Below are 13,705 nucleotides of genomic sequence, written 5' to 3'. Positions count from 1 at the left end.
TGTTGAAACAATCTGCTAGTGGGATGGAAGAGAAAGGCTGATATTAGGCTTTCGTGAAGAGGAACCCCAGGATGCAAAACAGAAAAAGGCAGATCATCCCTTCTCCCTATGCCAGCCTCCCTGTCAGTTTCTGTCTGTGTTTCAATGTGTGTCCCTGGCAGAAACTAAGAGGCTGGCAACTGACAAAGGAAGAACGTGGTCTCCAGAACCCAAGTCACAAAGTAGCCCATGGAAGAGGAAGGTGGGTGTTGGAAGCTAAGAGAGAAAGCTCAGCAACTGGCACCCCAAAAATATACAAGATAATTCTTTTAATTCCAGGGAAGACAAAAAGGTCTTCAAGAAAGTGTAAGTAATTCGAGCATACTTCCAGGCTCAGCAAAGAATAGCTTTTATGTTGTCATGATGGTACAAATACTAAAATTATCACACCCAAGTTTTATCATGACTGTATTGGCCGGAGGCGGGAATAGGAAATTACGGGTGTGATTGTGGGGGACGGGAGGCCATGAAACAGTTAAATGCATCTCTTCTGTTACTGAAGCCAATAGAGAGAATTTAAAATGAAATAAAAAGGTAGCGATGCAAGTCAGCTATTTAGAGATGCATTAGTGAGTATAAAAAGAATCATCTAGAAGAGTTGGAAGTGGTTCCTCAGGGAAGCAGGAAAGGTAGGAGAGACAAGGAACTGTTTTTCAGAACAAGCCTTACAGGGCCCCACGATCAACACAAACACTTTGACAGCCTCTCTACCTCTTCCTTCCTCTTCCCAGCTGCTGCTCAGTGGTGGCAACAGCCGACAGGGAAACTCACAGCCAGTCATGCCAGGAGCATGCTCTGGAACAAAAAGAGCACAGAACCTTGGCTGCCTAAGATAATGCCAAGTGGAGGAAACATGAGTATCCAGAGACAGCTGGCAGGGTTAGTCAGAATACCACGCAGGCAAAGCAGGCATCATTTCACGATCGAGGGGAGGAATATTTAACAAGGGCAGCTTTCCAGGTTATTGTGAGGATGGCACAGTCCTTGTCCCACAAACTTTGCCTGCATCGGGAGCTGACAGCCTACCTGTTCGCCTTCATATGTGGTGGAGCAAAGCCAGACTCGCTCTGTGTCCAAGGATAGTTTATCTGTCAGCACCTGGAGGAGATAGCACAAGGATTAATGAGGTGCTGGCTCTGGTCTGGGAGTCATTGTTGAGCCTGAGCTACTGAATTAGAGCCAAAGTCCCTTCAGAGCCTCATTAAATATCAGTTCATAGGAACTGAGAGAAGCAGATGCCCTAGTTCTTTATGAGAAGCAGTGCATCCACCCCAGTTTGCACAGGCTGAAGGCTGGAAAGAGACCACTAGCCACTGGGACTCACCCAACCCCTTCTCAGCATGAGATATCAACCCTCCAGGATGCACACTTACACAGAATACACAATACGCACATAAGCATCAGCTCTCTTAGAATTCATGTACATTTCTATTACAAAGTGATATGGTTTGGCTATGTTCCCACCAAATCTCACCTTAAATTGTAGCTCCCATCATTCCTACGTGTCATGGGAGGGACCCAGTGGGAGGTAATAGAATCATGGGGGCGGGTCTTTCCTGTGGTTTTCTCATGAAAGTGAGTAAGTGTCACGAGATCTGATGGTTATCATAGGGAGTTCCCCTGCACACAGTCTCTTGCCTGCTGCCATGTATGAAGTGGCTTTGTTCCTCATTCACGTTCAGCCATGATGTGAGGCCTCCCCAGCTCTGTGGAACTGTGATTCAATTAAACCTCTTTCCTTTATAAATTACCCAGTCTCAGGTATGTCTGTATTCGCAGCGTAAGACCAGACATAGACACAAAGCCCCATTCATACCTCTCTGAGGCTGCTTTATTTCCACACCTTCCTCCCATATGATAACACCACCCGTCACCCCAGCTGACCGTTCTCTAGTACTCTGCTGGGAGGAGTCCCCTGTCTCTGCAGCAGCTGGTGAACAAGACAAAACAGCACCCCCATCCCTGAGGGAATCTGCAGAGGCTGGCCCTCTTAAGAGTCTTTTCTCTCTGGATAGTGACAAAGACCAAAGGATAATGAGGTGACCTAGGGGAAGAATCGTGAGTGATGTTATGCCATGTAAATTACCCATTGCATAGCGAGCACTTGGAACCAACCCAAGCCCATCAATGATAGACTGGATAAAGAAAATGTGGCACATAAACACCATGGAATACTATGCAGCCATTAAAAAGGATGAGTTCATGTCCTTTGCAGGGACATGGTTGAAGCTCGAAACCATCATTCTCAGCAAACTGACACAGGAACAGAAAACCAAACACCTCATATTCTCACTGATAAGTGAGTGTTGAACAGTGAGAACACATGGACACAGGGAGGGGAACATCACACACTGGGGCCTGTCAGGGGGTAGGGGGGCTAGGGGAAGGATAGCAGGGGGTGAGGGGGGTTGGGAGGGATAGCATTAGGAGAAGTACCTAATGTAGATGACAGGGTGATGGATGCAGCAAACCACCATCATGGCACATGTATACCAATGTAAGAAACCGGCACGTTCTGCACACATACCCCAGAACTTAAAGTATAATACATTTTTTTAAATGTACAATATGCCGTTCTTCTTCCTAAATAGACTTTTTTGAAAAATACTTTTATTAAAAGATTTATATTTTTTTGAAAAGTTGCACATTGCAGTACTCTTAGAAGGTGCCCCACAGTCCAAAAGAGTTCCTGTCCCTCTAAGTGTACCTGTCCATGCTTCACACATTCCCGTGAGCAGAGCGCAGCCCAGAAAGTCTTTTCCAGGCCAGAGCCAGGTTACCCTGCCTCCTCCGGTGGTTGATGTGAGCTCTCACTTTTCTTTTTCAGATTACGACGTCTGTGCCGAGGCTCCCTGTGAACAGCAGTGCACAGACAACTTTGGCCGCGTGCTGTGTACCTGTTATCCGGGATACCGATATGACCGAGAGAGACACCGGAAGCGGGAGAAGCCGTACTGCCTGGGTGTGTTGGGAATGTGCTTTGTTTCCAGCTTCCAAGGATGTGCCTTGTTCAGATATTCTGTCCTCGGTTGGACCCTTAAGTTCTTGTACTTGTTGGATGGAGTTGTGTTTGACATTATCCTGGGGATGGCTCACTGCCTTTCGCCACAATTACTAAAACCAACTAGGCCCAAGAAATTCTTGCGGGATCTGGCACCCGTGAGATCCTAATTGGCAGTGAGATGTAAGAGCCGAGGGGAACATGCCCAAATATAAACCAGAATAATGTAAAACAGAAAATAACTGGTCAGAAACCTAAAAACACAGACAGAACAAGAATGAACATTCTCTTAGAAGATGATGGGGGGAAAAGGAAGTAGCCATATGGCAGACAGGTTGGGAGGGAGTTGGCAGGAGCTGGTGCCAGCCACCTGGGCTGCAGCTGAGCCGAGCCTGCACCATCCGTGGCACCAGCCTGTTTGCTGTCACCCTTACAAACTGGCTGTCCCAGCTGTGCATTCTTTGAGCTTCTAAGGCAGATGTACGGCTCATTTCCCTCTGAAACCATGTATCTCAAAATGTGGTCAGTTCATGGCTAACCTGAGAAACATTTGGGGTCCTTGTTTAGAGGGAAAATAAACACTTTTCTCCACACCTAGTGAATCATAACCCTTGAGAGTGGGTCCAGACATGAATATCTACACAAACGCCTCTAATGATTCATAGGCATGGTGAGATTTAGGAATCGGATGAAGGATGAACTGCAGAGACTGGTAGGTAGACCCTAGTGGAAGATAAACCAGCTGTCATGAGACCCCTCTTTCTCTACCCTAGCAGGGGCTCTAGGGAGCACCATTTATGAGAAGTTTTAATCGTAGATCCTCTGGTTTCTCCCTATCAGCATTTGGGAATGGTGCCCCACAATCCCAGAGAATGGGATCATGATCCCCAAATGAATGGAGCAGGGATCTCTGGCCTCTCCTGCAGGGAGAGGCACAGGCCATTCCGAAGGCTCAGGTCCCAGGCACAAGGCTCTTACTTCAGTTTATAGCAGCTATTCTACCTATTCTTTCTTTATTTTTGAGACAGGGTCTCACTCTGTTGCCCAGACTGGAGAGCAGTGGCGTGATCATGGCTCACTGCAGCCTCGACCTGCCATGCTCCTACAATCCTCCCACCTGAGCCTCCTGAGTAGCTGGGGCTGCAGGCACGCACCACTACAGCCAGCTGATTTTGTTCGTTGTTCTTAGAGATGGGATTTTACTATGTTGCCCAGGCTGGACTCAAACTCCTGGGCTCAAGGGATCCTCCTGTCTTGGCCCCACAAAGCACTGGGATTACAGGTATGTGCCACCACACCCAGCCCCCTGTTCTTTTTGTTTGGGGGTTTGGGCACTAGCAGAACTTGCTTTCTACTAAGAGTTCTATTTCAATCTTTGCTTTCAACCTCATCTCCTCTTTCTCTCTGGGCAGTACAGGCAGCATCACATGTAGGTTTATGGCAGGGACACCTGAGGAAAGGCAGTGAGCCTCAGGAATTGCAGAGGAGGATGCAGCTGCAACATCAGGTCTACAGATGACATAGTCGGTACTGCCAGCGCAGCGTCCAGATGGCCACCCTCCCTCAGCACACACAGGGCCCGGGTCCCTGGAAGCCTGTGCAGGGAGTGGCTGGGAAGTGGTTGCCATCCTCAAGTTCAGGGCCAGCCTGTGTCTGCCTGGCACATGTGCACAGTCTGGGGCTGCATGCCAAGGCTCCCACCCACTGCTCCCCACTGTCTTCAACCAGTGAACAGGAAATAGAATTGGGCCTGTCACTCTTCTCACAGTGGGAAATGTTTTTGTTTCCACCCATGCAGCAGGGAGCAAGTCCATGATGTGCACAGTTAGCATGGGCTCTTCATGGGGACTTGCCTGATGGTCCCATGGCTCATTTCCACAGCTCACGAGGGCTCTGTCTGGGGCAGAAGTTTCCTGGGGAAGACTCTTACCATTAAACCCATGATGACTATTTTCTTTTATTAGAAGTAGCTTTTCTCAGGTGTCATCATGGCTTTGAACTGGGAAGGAGCCATTCCTAAGTGACCTGTGGGTCACCATCATGCTGTGTGGAACCTACACCATAAAGAGAAACTTAAAAATCCTCAGCACAGTAGGGTGCTTGCAAAAAATTGTCTCTATGTTTGCTTCTTTAAGTGAGTGTGGCCATTGGTGATCTCATTTTCATGTCTAAGTCGTCCTATGAAGTGTTTAGGCTTCATTGTCATTGTTCTGTAAATGAGATCTGAAGGCTGGCAGTCTAAGCCATAGGACTTGGGAGTGGCAGAGCCACAGCCAGGAACCCCCTCACTGCTCAGCCTGTAACCATGGTCACTTGGCCAAAAATGCTCTTTTTGTGGATGACCCATGTTTATAGCTCCCTACTTTATTCCATATTTCTCTGATCAAGGTCCACCCAAGTGTCCCTTGTTGTCATTTAGAGAGAAGCCAAGCCCCATGTTATCTGTTGTATTAGAAGTGAATCCTCAGAAATTGTCTGAGTATTCTCTACATTTGGTTCAAACCAGATATTGATGAGTGTGCCAACAGCAATGGGACACTGTGTGCCCACATCTGCATCAATACCTTGGGCAGCTACCGCTGTGAGTGCCGGGAAGGCTACATCCAGGAAGATGATGGGAAGACGTGTACCAGGGGAGACAAATACCCCAATGACACTGGTGAGTAAGGCAAGTCTACACATCTTCCTAATTACATATTTTTATATATAGTACATATAACCAGTTTGGGCATTTATATATTATACAGAGGTGATTATATAATTGTATACATAAATATGTTTATGTAATTCTATGATATATAATTTTATATACAATGTGTGCCACATTATGTTTAATGTGTAAAGTTTCCAAGCGCCTATATATAAGTGTACATAATTATGTATTTTATTAGTCTGTTCTCACACTGCTGATAAAGACATACCCAAGATTGGGTAATTTATAAAGAAAAAGAGGTTTAGTAGACTCAGTTCTGTATGGCTGGGGAGGACTCACAATCCTGATGAAAGGTAAAGGAGGAGCAAAGGCACATCTTACATGGCAGCAGGCAAGAGAGCGTGTGCAGGGGAACTGCCCTTTGTATTAATAAACCATCAGATCTCTGAGACTTACTATCATGAGAACAGAACAGGAAAAACCTGCCCCCATTACTCAATTACCTCCCACCAGGTCCCTCCCATGACAGATGGGGATTATGGGAGTTTTAATTCAAGATGAGATTTGGGTGGGATAAATAACTACATATATATGTTATACTGTTAAATCATATCATATAATATATATGTGTAGTTATATGTAATATATATATAACATATATACTTTTTATATATGCACTTAGCCCAACCAGGTACCTCAGGGGACAAGTGAACAAGTGGGCAGGTAAGGGCACATATATGAGTGGTAAATTGGACCTAGGGAAGAGAATGCAAGTTCAAAGTCTTTCTATAGAGAAAGAGTAAAATTGATGCCCGTTAGCTGAAGGGTTGTAAGCTAGTGTGTACTGGAGGAAACGTTCCCCCAAGCTGAAGCGCTGTGCTCATGGAGAGATCAGGAGAGATATGTGTTTAGACAAACTAAGATGAGCAGAGAAGAGGCCAGAAATGCTGTGTTCTCCCAAAGAAAATGGGCTGAAATATAAATATGAAACATCTCCATGTAAGGTAACAGTCTGTATCCATGCTACTCAAAATATGGTCTGTGAGCAGGCAAGATTCACAATTGGATGAAAACAAAAATTGAGAGTGTTTAGAAATTTTTATATCAATCTGACAGAGGAATTTTGTTTAAATCCAAAAATTTATGCTTGCATTTTACATCTTATTTTTGTAGCGGCTAGTCGTTGTGTTTCACAGAAGTATCAGTCCACAGGCAGTTGGAAAATGTCTAAAAGCTGGGCTTTAGCACAGAGCTGAGAAGCTGATTTACGTTATGTCAGCGACATTCATCTGAGATGTCTGATCACTCAAGCATATGATCAGCCTGAAGACTGGGTTATTTCCTTATTTGAGTTTGGAGGAAAAAAGAAGAGTGAGGCAGAGAGGAAATGGGGAGGGATGCAGGGAAGAAGAAAGAGAGAAGAAGAAAGAGAAAGGAGGAAGAGAGCCCCTAAACTAATATTAATGCTTCAGTCAATGCCTTGATCATCAAAATATCACACAATTCCTTCACACACACACAATACCTTCACACACACACACACAATACCTTCACCACACACACAATACCTTCACCACACAATACCTTCACCACATGCACAATACCTTCACACACGCACAATACCTTCACCACATGCACAATACCTTCACACACACGCACAATACCTTCACACACACACAATACCTTCACACACACACACAATACCTTCACACACACAAATACCTTCACCATATGCACAATACCTTCACACACACACACAATACCTTCACACACACGCACAATACCTTCACCACACACAACCTTCACCACACGCACAATACCTTCACACACACAAATACCTTCACCATATGCACAATACCTTCACACACACACACACAATACCTTCACCACGCACAATACCTTCACACCACACAATACCTTCACCACACGCACAATACCTTCACACCACACAATACCTTCACCACACAAAACCTTCACCACATGCACAATACCTTCACCACATGCACAATACCTTCACACCACACAATACCTTCACCACATGCACAATACCTTCACACCACACAATACCTTCACCACATGCACAATACCTTCACACCACACAATACCTTCACCACACAAAACCTTCACCACATGCACAATACCTTCACCACATGCACAATACCTTCACCACACGCACAATACCTTCACACCGCACAATACCTTCACCACACGCACAATACCTTCACCACATGCACAATACCTTCACACCACACGCACAATACCTTCACACCACACAATACCTTCACCACACGCACAATACCTTCACACATACACAATACCTTCACCACACACACAATACCTTCACCACACACACAATACCTTCACACCACACAATACCTTCACCACACGCACAATACCTTCACCACACACACAATACCTTCACCACACAATACCTTCACCACACGCACAATACCTTCACCACACACACAATACCTTCACACCACACAATACCTTCACCACACGCACAATACCTTCACCACACGCACAATACCTTCACACCACACAATACCTTCACCACATGCACAATACCTTCACCACACACACAATACCTTCACCACATGCACAATACATTCACCACACACACAATACCTTCACACACACAGTACCTTCACACACACACACAGTACCTTCACCACATGCACAGTACCTTCACACGCACACACACTACCCTCGTCACACACGCATACCTTCACACGCACACCTTCACACACATGCACACCTTCACACACACACACACACCTTCACCACACACACAGTACCTCACCACACGCACAGTACCTTCACACACACACACACACGCACAATACCTTCACACACACGCACAATACCTTCACCACACACGCACAATACCTTCACACACATACAATACCTTCACCACACGCACAATACCTTCACACATACACAATACCTTCACCACATGCACAATACCTTCACACACACACACACACACACACACACAATACCTTCATCACACAGTACCTTCACACACACATACAATACCTTCACCACATAATACCTTCACATGCTACATGTGTGAAGCAACTCTGGTGCCTCTGCCAAATTGTCAGTGCCAGCATAGCCATGAAAATATAGGCTTTTATCCTAAACATCAAGGGCCCTTCCAGCTTGGATGAACTTTGAAGCAAAACAGAGTCCACTGACATTGGCTGGCAGGACCAGTTCCCCAGGAGGAAAGCCCTCAGCCAGTTAGAGGCACTGAGGCTGGTGCCACACAGCTCCCAGCTCTTGGACCCACCACTTGTAGCCCAGGAAGCTGCTGTCCTCTTCCCGGCCCCAGGGCTTAGCTACTCTCTACTTCCCTCAGGACAGGAAGGTGGCTGGAGCTCCGTTGGGAGGTTGGCTGAGCCTGGACCTTCCTTGGGAGTTCCTAGAACAAATCACACGTACCCAGAAATGCAGAGATGAAAAAAAACAGAGCTGCCTGGACACTCAGGAGGCTGTGATTCTTGGGTGTAGCCGAAGCTTCAGAAAGGACTAGAAGGCAGCGGCCATTAGCTGGGGACAGCAGACAGCTGAGGTTCGATTGCCGCTGCTGAGCACGGGAGAACTACAAAGGGAAATTCTGATGAACATTGGGGCTGAGTCATGAGGAAGCTGCCATATGTCAGAAGTAAATGCAAAATAGCTCTTTGGAGCTAGATTAGGATTGGGCAATTTGAGATCATTTGAATGAATTTGAGGACCTGGTGACACTTCTTAAAGCCTGAAGCATGTGGTGCCTGCCTGCCCAAAGGTGTTCACAGGGCAGAGGAAACAGGCTTGTTGATCATAAGGGTTAAGTGGAGAAAAGTAACGTTTACAGACTAGTTGTTTTTTGTTTTTTGAGATGGAGTCTCACTCCGTCGCCCAAGCTGGAGTACAATGGTGCAATCTCAGCTCACTGCAACCTCCATCTCTTGGGTTCAAGGGGTTCTCCTGCCTCAGCCTCCTGAGTAGCTGGGATTATGGGCACCTGCCACCACACCTGGCTAATTTTTGTACTTTTAGTAGAGACAGGGTTTCACCATGTTGGTCAGACTGGTCTCGAACTCCTTGACCTCAGGTGATCCACCAGCCTGTGCCTCCCAAAGTGCTGGGATTACAGGCATGAGCAACTGTGCCCGGAATACTTCTTATGTTCAAAATTAAAATCACTGGATTTTGTCCCGTGGTGGAGATGGTGGGGGAGCAGCATGCAAGTGCTACTTACCTCTTAGACGATGTCCTTAACTGAAAACAAGAATCTCACTGAAAAACAAGGTGAACTGTGTAGCCACTGATTTATGAATGTGTGGGTCTGCTTGAGAATCAGTCACAAGAAAGCAGCTTTCTAATTTTTCATTTTTGGAATTGAATTTTCAGCAATGCTCTGAGCCAGGTACCACATGCACTATGGGCAACCCAGCCTGGCGAGTTTGTTGTCTCTTTGCCTCACATTTATCTACAAGTAAAGCCCCATTCACGTGGGCATGAAGGGCGGGCAGCCTTGAGCAACCAAGGCTTATGCTTGAGGGGGAACAGCAACAACACACGCAACGCTGTGAGGGAGGGGTCAGGCTGAGATTCGATGTTAGGATATAGAAATAATAGGACCCAGCCCCGCCCACAAGGAGTTCCTGCCTCCTGAACGAGTGTGGCCTGTTGCGGGGGGTGGTCTACCATCACTAGCAATGATCAGAGAAGCAAGCAGGATGGAATTTCCAGAGACTAGTATCAGGTTTTAAATGCTGAGTTTATTTGTGCTTTGATCTCAGGTAGCCTCCACCTCCTGCAGTAATTCCTAAATCCTCCAACCACATTCCTCTTCAGTCCCCAAGGCAGCAAGCCCTGTGTATGGCCCTGCTGTATGGTGCCCTGGGGGTAGCTCTAAGAGAAAATCAAAAAAGTTAGCTGGGTGTAGTGGCGCATGCCTGGAATCCCAGCTACTCAGGAGGCTGAGGTGGGAGGATCACTTGAACCCAGGAGGTCGAGGCTGCAGTAAGCTATGATTGCTCTGGGTTAGAGTGCAGTGACAAGGTCTGCCCTGGTGACAGACAGTGACTTGTGCCTCCAGCCTTCACCAGTTGGTGGGAAAAGGGGGAGGAAGGTCCCAGAAATTAGCAGTCTCTCACTAAGTCAGTACTGGGACCTCATGCGCCTCTTTCCTTCTCTGAGAAATGAAATGTACATCTTAAAAATTTTTCAAATAAAGTGTCAGGTAAGTAGAAGAGATCAAGAATTATTTTTAGTGATGACTAGCCTGACCTCTGTGGCTAAGAAGTCAGTAAAAATACCTGAACAGTAGTAATATTAGAGGACATATTTTACATCTTTTTGTTGGTACCTTCTCTAGTATTACTTACATTATGACATATTTTATCTCAACTGTTTATGGCAGCATTTCCCTACATGCGATTCTGTAGCCCTGTGAGGTGATAACACACACATCTTTCTTAAGGTCCTGTGTTGAGGTGTCTGGAGAAGATAATACACATATCTTTCTTAAGGTCCTATGACTGCACCTACTTCTTAAGGGTGCACAATTAGAAGGCACTAAAAACTAATAGGGATTGTCATTAAAAAAAAAAATTAAGCCAGGTGTGATGGCTCACGCCTGTAATCTCAGCATTTTGGGAGGCCACAGTGGGAGGATCACTTGAGCCCAAGAGTTCAAGACCAGCCTGGGCACATAGTGAGACCCCATTTCTACTAAAAATTTAAAAAGAAAAAAAAAGCTGAGCATGGTGTATGTGCCTGTAGTCCCAGCTACTCAGGAGGCTGAGGTGGGAGGATCACCTGAACTCAGGAGGTTGAGGCTGCAGTGAGCTACAATTGTACCACTGCAGTCCACCCTGTCTCAAAAATTAAAAAAAAAAAAAAAACCAACTTTGATTAAATCCAAAAGTACTTATTAAGAAACCTATGAACATATCACAAGTGATGGTGTCCCAAAAAACAGTTTAGAAAACACCAGCTTAGCGTCAAAGATCTTAGCTCTGGGGCCAAAGATGAGCCATCTGGTCAACTTTCAGGCAAAGATGTTGATATCAGCAGATGAAGCAGCCAGAGTCAGAGAGGAGCGATTTTCTGTAGACTGCATGGCATCTGATGAATGAAAATAGGACAGTACCTTCCATTCTGCCATATTGAGAGACAGCTGCAGGCGACTTTAATGAAGGATGTCCTTTTGTTTAATCAAGAACATTCGGCTGGTTATAGCATTGAGCCTTATTGTAACACAAACTCATTGCAAAAGATTACACTTGGCTGGGAATCCTCTCCTCTTTCTCTTCCATCATCGTCCGTCCCCAAATATAACAAAAATATAACAATTACAAATAGTCTTAGAAAGGGAAACCTGGTATGACTCCACTCTGTATCGCACAGTCCTCCAGCAGCACCCTTCTGAAAGAATGGCTCCGGATTATCAGTAATTTGTCTCCACTGAATTTATCACCTATGCGCAGAGGACTAGCATTTGATTTTGTATTTTAGTAACAAAATTCCAGCACCAGTAACCAGGAATAGTTGAGGGTAGAGACTGAGAGAAGCAATTCATACACATAATTAAAATTATGAGAAAGGACAGGCCATTGTATGCCCTGAATATTAAAGTCATAATTCGAGGGACTGGACTACTGAGAAGATGAGAGCTGGCTTTGATGATTCTGGAAAAAAAAAAGTACCTCCACTCTTCAGCAGTGTGGCCCAGCAAGGTCCCGTGGTGGCGGGGAAGGGGATCATTTCTTTAACAGCTGTGATGAGTGGCAAGTTCCTAGGCTGGAAGTTTGAAGTGATACTGAACCAACTTTGGTTGGTAAACAGACGTTAGATAATGCAGTTAAGAAGGAAAGCCGAGGCTGGGCGCAGTGGCTCACGCCCGTAATCCCACACTTTGGGAGGCCAAGGCAGGAGGATCACAAGGTCAAAAGATCGAGACCATCCTGCCCAACACGGTGAAACCCTGTCTCTACTAAAAATACAAAAAAATTCGCCGGGCATGGAGGCACGCCCCTTTGGTCCCAGCTACTCGGGAGGCTGAGGCGGAAGAATCGCTTGAACCCAGGAGGCGGAGGTTGCAGTGAGCCGAGATTGCGCCACTGCACTCCAGCCTGGTCATAGGGCAAGACTCCGTGTCAAAAAAAAAAAAAAAAAAAAAAAGGAAAGCCGAGGTGGAAGCGCTGATTTCAGATCACCTGTGGTTATACTCAGTAATCATTCTCAATTCATAAGAAAACGACCATAATGAACTTTTGAGCATACTAATGAGTCCAAAACAGATGAAAATGCTTATCGGCTTCCGACGTTCCGGAATGTGGGGTTCTTTTAGCCTCTGACATTTCTTTTTGCTGAGCTGGTGGGGGGCTGGCTTTGAGGGTTCTGGCAAAACCAGGTTTGTCAAGTTGGTTCAGTATGAACTGAGCGACAATGTGCAGATCTCTGGGCCTCAGTTTCCTTTTCTGTAGATGAGAAGGTTGAACTACATGAGCTTTGAAAACCCTTTCACCCTTTCAAATATTTTTCAAAATTGGGTGTGATTTAGCATAAGTGATATAAGCCCTGTGACTGCATGTGCAGGCCTTATTTTTTTATTTTTTTGAAACATAGTCTCCCTCTGTCGCCCAGGCTGGAGTGCAGTAGCGCAGTCTCCGCTCACCTGCCAGGTCCAACCAATTCTCGTCCCTCAGCCTCCCAAGTAGCTGGGATTAAAAACATGTACCACCATGCCCAGCTAATTTTTCTATTTTTAGTAGAGATGTGGTTTCACCATGTTGGCCAGTCCGGTCTAGAACTCCTGACCTCAGGCGATCTGCCCGCCTCAGCCTCCCAAAGTGCTGGGATTACAGGTGTGAGCCATAGCGCCTGGCCCAGGCCTCATTTCTTTGTCCTCCTTCTAAGTACCAAGATTCAGAAACATGCCCAGCCTCAACACTTTATAAGCAGAGGACTTTCCTCAAAATATCTAAAAGATGAATAATTACGCATCCAAACAT

General features: G+C 45.9%; 1 protein-coding gene across 10 annotated transcripts in view; it reads left to right on the top strand.

The window, feature by feature from the left end:
- CCBE1 (collagen and calcium binding EGF domains 1) overlaps window positions 1-13,705 on the top strand; it is a 296,722-nt gene that overhangs the window by 218,781 nt on the left and 64,236 nt on the right. For all 10 annotated transcript variants that reach the window (XM_078348245.1, XM_078348244.1, XM_078348241.1 and 7 more), the window contains exons 4-5: window positions 2,867-3,001; window positions 5,547-5,699. In XM_078348245.1, coding sequence (XP_078204371.1) covers window positions 2,867-3,001; window positions 5,547-5,699 — 288 coding nt within the window. The remainder of the gene's footprint in view (window positions 1-2,866; window positions 3,002-5,546; window positions 5,700-13,705) is intronic.

This window comes from Callithrix jacchus, chromosome 13 (assembly GCF_049354715.1).
Source record: "Callithrix jacchus isolate 240 chromosome 13, calJac240_pri, whole genome shotgun sequence".
Classification (NCBI taxonomy): domain Eukaryota; kingdom Metazoa; phylum Chordata; class Mammalia; order Primates; family Cebidae; genus Callithrix; species Callithrix jacchus.
Note: the sequence above shows the minus strand (reverse complement) of the source record. Positions and strands in the feature narration are given on the sequence as shown.